We start from the raw sequence: 9,182 nt of genomic DNA on the forward strand, positions 1-9,182 counted from the left end.
TCTGCAAAACTCTACGATCGAATAAAGTCTGCCGTAACACGAAGTGAAATATCTTCAAAATTCTGATTATACCGGTTGTCGAAAGATGCAGAGGACACCAACGCAACCTTGGAGTTTTCAAACAGAAGGTGCTGCATACCATCTACGGTGGAGTGCAGATGCAAGACGGGAATTGGAGAATGCGAATGAACCACGAACTGCACCAGCTGCTGAGAGAACCAACCATCGTCCACACCACACAAATCGGGAGGCTACGGTGGGCGGGTCACGTCATCAGGGTGTCGGATAGCAACCCGACTAAAATTTGCGGACCCTGCGAAGAGTGCGGAACTGGATACACAAAATGGAGACGATGTCATCAAAAGCCGTTGGCTATAGAAATTCGGGAACAAAACTGGAGGTGGGTCGGCCACACTCGGCTTGGGGCGGGAAAGAAATCTACAAGCAAGCGTTAGATTGGTTCCCAGCAGGACATTGCGGCAAAGGTAGATCAAGAAGTCATGGCGGCGTAACCTCAGCAAAGAGGTAAAAGAAGTTGACAGAAACTTGACCAAGCCACAGGTCAAGACGATAACGGGCTATCGCCCAGGATGGTGATCATTCCCTTTGGCGCACAGAACTAAAAGTAAGTATAATTTCATTCGTTTGAATATTCATATTAATATTGATTTACAACGCTAGGAAAACAAGTCAAGTTTGCACTCAGATGAGGTATGTTGAACCATTGCCAGCTCTTAGGACTTGAGTTGTCGACTAGATATTCAAGGCACCGTGTTGTGGAAATAAATCCATCGTTTCTGAAATGAGAGAAGTACAAGCCGTAACATAATGTCTTGTTCAGTGAATACGTGCACATATCAATACCTAGACTGGGTACATTTCACCACCGGGTACTCATGTTCGAAACAGAACGCTTGGGCTTTGCTGTAGATCCACGACACGGCGTAAGAGAAAAACGTTGCCACATCTCGCAAACAGGAGAAAAACTGCGCATCGCAACTGCATCGTAACCTATGCGAAGATGAGATGAATCATGTATATATAATTTAATCTAGAAGCGTTGTATAAATCTTCAGTTATTAAATCTTAATTAATTTGTAAAAGCATTCAATTTCAACAAAGAATCAACCATTTTATAATCCACAATACACGGTCTGTTGCTGCTGCTCTACATCTTCCATGACGCTGTAGTTCCATAGTCCGTAGGCAATGAGGTGGCGCAAATAAACATATCACTAATTGAGTTGCATTAGATGAGGGGTAGAACAAAAGAGACAACTAGTGGTTCGCAATGTTTATCTGCGCCACCTGTAACTGTGCCTTATCGGTCCGTAGGTACCAACTGGATCTGATACAAATACAAACTTTGCACGCTTTTTATTCTTCCTCCACCACTTCCTCACTTACATTTTACAGCTTTATTGTCCACTAGCGAACAACGTGAGCAATTACTAAAATTGGCAGCATTCACTTTTTGTACTACGCCTGAATGTATCCTATTCTACTATATCGAACTGATTGCTTTGTGCTGCTTCACTTTTCTACTCTTTTCATAGTAGAATGATGAGCACGAGGATGTTAATGCATGGCTGTTGTTTCTTTTTCAGTCCGATTGAGGGGTCCATTGAGAGTAGTCGTTCAGGAGGTTCAGTGTTAGTCGCTCTGAGGGGTAGATAAACTGAAGAAATAATTGCAAGAGCTGGTAATCAAATCCATGTCCTAGTAACTTTTTTTAGTCAAATAGACTTGAAGAGGTTTTAGGTAGAATCATAAAACCCAAATAAAAGGTGTTAATGTTTATCTGCGCCACCTGTAACTGTGCCTTATCGGTCCGTAGGTACCAACTGGATCTGATACAAATACAAACTTTGCACGCTTTTTATTCTTCCTCCACCAAGGTGTTAAGCTCTATGACGGTTCTAAAAATCTCTAAAAGACTAATTGACCATCAAAATGTTACTTGTGTGGCCATCCGCTTATGAAGTGAACGTGAGACCAACTACGTCACGAACCCCGGCCATTTTTATTTGCCCACCGTATCCTTCTATCTTTGATCACCTTCTGTATGCTGAGTTCGCCATAGAGAGCAAAGACCTTCTTGTTTATCCTTCGCCGTTACACACAACTCTCCATCACACCGCAGCAGATCGTCATTAGCTCACCTCGTTACATCACACCTTCAAGAATGATATTGAAGAGTAGGCATGAGAATCTGTCACCTTATCGCAGTACCCAATTCACCCAAAACCCTTACTAAGTTTTGCACGCCGTCCATATTTCCTTTGATCAGTCAGGTCAGCTTCCCAGAAAAGCCGATACGTTGGAACCTAATATTTACGGTATTTCCGGGGGATTTGCCGTACGATGACGATCTGTCGACCAGCTGTCAATAATTAAAGCCGGCTCGATAACTTCCCTCCATCTGGGATAGCAGTCGGGTTTTCAGCCGGCTCATCGGAGTGCTGCTACCACCTTTCAATCACGTCACCGCAGTCCATCCGTCAGGAGGCTCCCATTTTTATCACTACAGATTTCGGTTCGTGGCACGTTGCGGAATACGTTGAGTGTCTGCTAGTGACGTATTTCTTGAGGAAGACACAGCAGATCCATTTCCTTGCACTTTGGTTCTCCCAGACGCCCTGTTTACTCCCGAAAGAGCAGGGCATGCTTTTTTCGCTTCTGTTTGTATTGTTCCACGTTTTATCGAGTATCAACCTGAGCATGATCGTCTGCGCTGCGTGCTTCTCCTCCAAAATCGTTCTACACTCTTCGTTTAACCATTGGTTCCTTACCTTACCTTACCGGTCAGGCTAAGGCCGGGGTGGCCTCTGCTGTACATAGGAGCCGCCTCCATTCCACTCGGTCCATGGATGTTTGTCTCCAGTTCCGCACTCTGCGTAGGGTCCGCAGATCGTCCTCCACTTGGTCGACCCACCTAGCTCGCTGCGCTCCACGTCTTCTTGTACCGGTCGGATGACTCTCGAGAACCATTTTAGTCGGGTTGCTATCCGACATCCTGATGACGTGACCCGCCCACCGTAGCCTCCCGATGTTCGCAGTATGGACGATGGTTGGTTCTCTCAGCAGCTGATGCAGCTCGTGGTTTATTCGCCTTCTCCAAGTCCCGTCTTCCATCTGCACTCCGCCGTAGATGGTACGCAACACCTTCCGTTCGAAAACTCCAAGGGCGCGTTGGTCCTCTGCACGTAGGGTCCATGTTTCGTGCCCATAGAGGACGACCGGTCTAATCAACGTTTTGTAGATGGTTAACTTCGTGTTACGCCGAACTTTATTCGATCGTAGAGTTCTGCGGAGTCCAAAGTAGGCACGATTTCCTGCCACAATGCGCCTCTGAATTTCTCTGCTGGTGTCGTTGTCGTCGGTCACCAGTGAGCCCAAGTACACGAATTCTTCAACCGCCTCGATTTCATCACCGTCGATATGAATTCGGGGTGGCGGGCGCGGTGATTCCTCCCTGGAGCCCTTCGCCATCATGTACTTTGTCTTCGACACATTAATGACTAATCCGATTCGCCTGGCTTCACTCTTTAGTCGGATGTACGTTTCCGCCATCGTCTCAAATTTACGAGCAATAATATCAATATCATCGGCGAAACCAAGCAGCTGAACGGACTTCGTGAAAATCGTCCCACTCGTGTTTATCCCCGCTCTTCTTATTACACCCTCCAAAGCAATGTTGAACAGCAAGCACGAAAGACCATCACCTTGCCGTAGCCCTCTGCGAGATTCGAAGGGACTCGAGAGTGTCCCTGATACTCGAACTACGCACATCACTCGATCCATCGTCGCCTTGATCAACCGTATCAGTTTATCCGGGAATCCGTATTCGTGCATAATCTGCCATAGCTGTTCTCGATCGATTGTATCATACGCCGATTTGAAATCGATGAACAAGTGATGTGTGGGCACGTTGTATTCGCGGCATTTCTGCAACACCTGGCGGATGGCGAACATCTGGTCCGTTGTAGCGCGTTCACCCATAAATCCAGCCTGATATTGCCCCACAAACTCTCTTGCAATCGGTGATAGACGGCGGCATAAAATTTGAGAGAGTATCTTGTAGGTAGCGCTCAGTAGTGTGATCGCGCGGTAGTTCCCGCAATCCAACTTGTCGCCCTTTTTGTAGATGGGACACACGATACCTTCCATCCATTCCTCCGGTAGTACTTCCTCCTCCCAAATCTTGGTAATGACCCAGTGTAGTGCTCTCACCAGTGCTTCTCCACCGTATTTTAGAAGCTCGCTTGGTAGTTGATCTGCTCCAGCGGCTTTGTTGTTTTTCAACCGACCAACCTCCTCCTCAATCTCTTGGTGGTCAGGGGCCGGAAGTCTTTCGTCCTGTGCACATACTCCTAGATCTGTTACCACGCCACCTCGGTACTTGCAACGTCGCCATTGAGGTGCTCATCGTAATGCTGCCGCCACCTCTCGACCACCTCACGCTCGCTCGTGAGAATATTCCCGTGGTTATCTCGGCACATGTCGGCTTGTGGCACAAAGCCTCTGCGCGAGCGGTTCAGCTTCTCGTAGAACTTGCGTGTGTCCTTAGCGCGGTACAGCTCTTCCATCGCTTCGCGATCTCGTTCTTCCTGCTGGCGCTTCTTCATCCGGAAGACTGAGTTCTGCCTGTTCCGCGCCTGTTTGTAACGTGCCTCATTCGCTCTCGTACGGTGTTGCAGCATTCTCGCCCATGCTGCATTCTTCTCGTTTTTCAACTGTTCACATTCGCCGTCGTACCAGTCATTTCTGTGATTCGGAGTCGCGAAGCCTAGTGCTGTAGCCGAGGTACTACCTATTGGTTCCACCGACTCCGTTTTACGTATATCAGACGGTGCTCTCGGCTGCGCTGTTTATAGTTGCTTTTACTGTACTCCAGCAATCTAGTAGAGGGTTTATATCGAGCTAACCCTCGCCCGGCAATGTCCGGCAAATGTCTTTTATGACGGTTTTGATGTCTTAGTTTGGCTACGCGTAGAATGCGCCCTTGGACAATTGATCAAGTGTTTACCGTTCTGCTGCTTCTTCCATAGGCCCTTTGAAAAGCTAATACAGCAGATTTTTTTACAGTTTTCTCGTAATGCTGCATGTTTTTAACTTCAAAACACAGGATGACACATTCGTTTAACTGGAGTAGAAGACTCGAACCGAAAAGACAGAACACTAATCCATTGTTCATAAGAAATATTACATTATATTACTATAATAGAAAACTAAGTGCCCCTCACCATGTGACTCACCGTGTGAACAACTGCGGTTTGAAAGGCAATCCTGGATATCTTTCGTAATCCCTCTTTTTCACAATGTAATCGGGACACTCATCGTGTTTCTTGCAACATAAATCAATATCGCGGAAGTATGGATTTTGTGTAACTTCGCCATTGATAGACCAATTACCAGGCCCGCAGAAGTTTGTTAACACTTTTGTCGTACTCGATTGCCTCACTGGATCATTATAAGATTCATTCTCATAGGCCTGAGCAACAAGGTTCTCCAGTGAGTTTATCACTTTTCGGTCAAATTGCTCATATTCTGGAGTGATCCACTGATTTTCAACGGACGCGTAGTCCTGCAGAAGACTGTTGAGAATTTCCACACTTCCAAAGTAGTTCAACTGGTCTTCAAATTCTTCACTTGTCTCATAACTCCTATCCGCCTTGCCAATCCAAAAAATCTCAATTACTATAATTGAACTAATCAATAAAATAATTTGCATTTTCCCCAAAATCAATGTAAGCACGTTTACAACCTATACCGCATGTGATAATGAACTGATATGAATTATTACCCACTGGCAGCTTTTATAACATTGCACAAATCAGCTGTCTCCTCAGCTACTCAAGCGTCGCCAGACTGGAGAAATATTGTCGCTCACTCAAAATTCATCGCCCAGGCCGTCAGAAGCGTGTACCTATAGGTACTACACCAGACCGGCCTCCGCTGCGGGAAGACCTCGCAGTTTTATCAACATTTATGAATTAATCACTATTGAGCTGTAGCCCTATAGTCGCACCTTACAGCCGGCCGAGCTGCGTCTGTTCTTCCCTGGCACGAGCGCGGGCAGGTACCTACGTATGTAAGAACGTATTTCCTCTACAGATAAGTCTCTATTCCCAGCCAACTGAAATCGCGAGATGTGTTTGGCTTATTAGTTCGCAGGTTTCGTGGGTTCAAGTGGCGTGTAAGGTTTTGGTGGTGCGTCTATATTTCGGTGAAATGTGTTGATTTGAGAAGACAGCTGATGGTCTACCTCGAGGTCATAGCCGGTGCGATATCTTTTCAAAATTTAAATTTCAACTTTGAAAGAACAAAACCACGTAGATACATTAGTTCATTCAGTAAACTATCAATCGGGACTTAAGTGTACTTGAGTAATGTAATCAAATGATAGTAAGCTTGATTACACTGGTCAACAGAAAAGCCGAAAATTGAATGCAACTTGTCCATCCGAGCAGAAGAAAATAGCTGAAAAATATCAAATTCAGGTATGGAAAACTGAATACCTACAACCTGAATGAGGTATTAAAAAGCCCTGCATAAGAAGTAAAATACCTAAATAATATTTGGTGTATATTGTGTGCATAACACGTGAATAATGACATCAGGTATGCCAATACCTAAATAATAATCAGCAATTTTTCCATGCAAACAGCGATTTTTCCATAACTGAATAATACCTCAAGCAGTCCTCAACACCTAACCAATAACTCGTTGAGGTATTTTATCGATACCTACAAAATACCAAAATAAGTTATTTTGGCGCTTGAGCCCAGCTAAAGCCTGTCCACGATAAATTTCGGACACCAAATCGTTGGTATCACAAGCAATCCAGTGACAAAGTATGCAAATGTCGGTGCTTCCTGCTTAATTTAATCCTTAATCTAGAAGAAAAGCTTTAGTTCATTCAAATCGGTTGATGTGCGGCAAAGTTATGACGTTTTGAAAAAATGTGATGAAAATGGATTTTGTAAAAATGTCATAAAAACATAAGAAAGTGTGGTTCTGTATCATCAAACATAAATTGTATTGTGGCACCAACGATTCCTGAAGTGGGTTTATTTTGAAGTACTAGTCCTGTCGCTTTACTTACGAGCTGAAAGGTGTTAATTTTTACAACCAGAATCAAGATTGTCATTATTGTTTGCACGTTAAGGATGATAAAGAAAGCGGTTTTTCGTATGCCTCTTAAACCAGAGATGGTATGGCAAGAATATGAATCTCTAGTACCAAAAATTGCCACTTTGAAGAAGCACCAGCCTTCCTGTACCGAAACATGTTCATGTTTTGATTTATCGCTGTGAGTTTTCAAAAATCTATCGAATCACGTCAATCTATTGTATATTGAGTGAAAAAGTTCAAACTTCATGAATTTTGAATTTTGCATAATTATACTATATTTATGATTATATGAACTCTTTCTATTGGAATCAAAAGTATAAGCTATGAGAAACATTCAAGAACAAAAAACATGCCAGAAAACGCATATCTGTGAGAATAAGCATTTACTTGCTGGAAAATAGGGTCCTTAAATTTGAGATTTCGATCAAATCACTATAATGCCTCTACTGATGCCATAAACTAAAGATATACCTAATGTACATTTTTCAATTTTTCTACGACCATAACTGTATGTAACAATGGTATTGGATATGAAGTTTGTCACACCGTTTTCGAGATTCTGCAGTTTTTAGGTGTCCGAAATTTAACGTGGACAGGCTTTATCTAGCACCAAGGTTGCAACCATTCATTTGCAAAGATTTACATTCATTTGCTATTATCTCAGTTCAGAAGCATGCTATCGAAAAACAATGTATGGATGAATTTAACCTTGTAGTTTTATCTGAAAGTTTGCCGAATAACATTGGGGTCGCACACGCATTCCAAAGTCGTGAGCGAGCTGTGAAGGCAACTTTCCACAGCGTGAATGAAATTTACATTCACCGCGTGGAGAGTTGCATTCACAGCTCGCTCACGACTTTGGTATACGTTTGCGACCCCAATGTTATTCGGCAAACTTTCAGATAAAACTACAAGGTTAAATTCATCCATACATTGTTTTTCGATAGCATGCTTCTGAACTGAGATAATTTCAAACGAATGTAAATCTTTGCAAATGAATGGTTGCAACCTTGTCTAGCACTGTAGTTGGAGGAAATGCCAATGCAGAACCCGTAGCTTCCGGGAAGGTAAGCCCAGGTCCCTGGGTTAGTGGGTTGGTGTCAGGCCCTGCGAGCCAGCCGTAAAAAAGACTAGCACCGGAAAATCAACAAGAGAAGAATGCGAACCGATACCAATGGCGACGACCACCGCGACGAAAAGGGACTTGCGATTGGAAGCTCGGTACGTGGAACTGCAGATCTCTCAACTTCATCGGGAGCACCCGCATACTCGCCGATATATTGAAGGACCGCGGGTTCGGAATCGTAGCGCTGCAAGAGGTGTGTTGGACAGGATCTATGGTGCGAACGTTTAGAGGTAATCATACTATCTACCAGAGATGCGGCAACACACGTGAGCTGGGAACAGCTTTTATAGTGATACGCGACATGCAGAGGCACGTGATCGGTTGGTGGCCGATCGACGAAAGAATGTGCAGGTTGAGGATCAAGGGCCGATTCTTCAACATTAGCATAATAAACGTGCACAGCCTTCACTCCGGAAGCACTGATGATGACAAAGACGCATTTTACGCGCAGCTCGAACGCGAGTACGACCGCTGCCCAAACCACGACGTCAAGATCATCATAGGGGATCTAAATGCTCAGGTAGGCCAGGAGGAGGAATTCAGACCGACGATTGGGAAGTTCAGCGCCCACCAGCTGACGAACGAAAATGGCCTTACGCCTCAACGATTTCGCCGCCTCCAAGAACATGGCCATTCGTAGCACTTTCTTCCAGCACAGCCTCCCGTATCGGTACACCTGGAGATCACCACAACAAACGAAATCGCAAATCGACCACGTTCTGATTGATGGACGGCACTTCTCTGACATTATCTACGTCAGGACCTATCGTGGCGCTAATATCGACTCTGATCACTACCTGGTGATGGTTAAACTGCGCCCAAAGTTCTCCGTTATTAACAATGTACATTACCGGCGGCCACCTACGATCTAGAGCGACTGAAGCAACCGGATGTCGCCACCGCATACGCGCAGAATCTC

The 9,182-nt window shown here is 44.7% G+C and overlaps 1 protein-coding gene across 1 annotated transcript; it reads right to left on the reverse strand.

Moving 5' to 3' along the window:
• Positions 1-635: 635 nt before the first annotated feature.
• LOC115269384 (phospholipase A2 hemilipin-like) lies at positions 636-6,588 on the reverse strand. The gene is made up of 3 exons (XM_029878057.2): positions 5,259-6,588; positions 865-1,011; positions 636-797 (listed from the first exon to the last, which is right to left on the reverse strand). The coding sequence occupies exons 1-3, from the start codon at positions 5,732-5,734 to the stop codon at positions 659-661; spliced, it is 762 nt and encodes a 253-aa protein (XP_029733917.1). The 5' UTR covers positions 5,735-6,588; the 3' UTR covers positions 636-658.
• Between the last annotated feature and the right edge of the window lie 2,594 nt (positions 6,589-9,182).

Source organism: Aedes albopictus, chromosome 3, assembly GCF_035046485.1.
Source record: "Aedes albopictus strain Foshan chromosome 3, AalbF5, whole genome shotgun sequence".
NCBI classification, from domain to species: domain Eukaryota; kingdom Metazoa; phylum Arthropoda; class Insecta; order Diptera; family Culicidae; genus Aedes; species Aedes albopictus.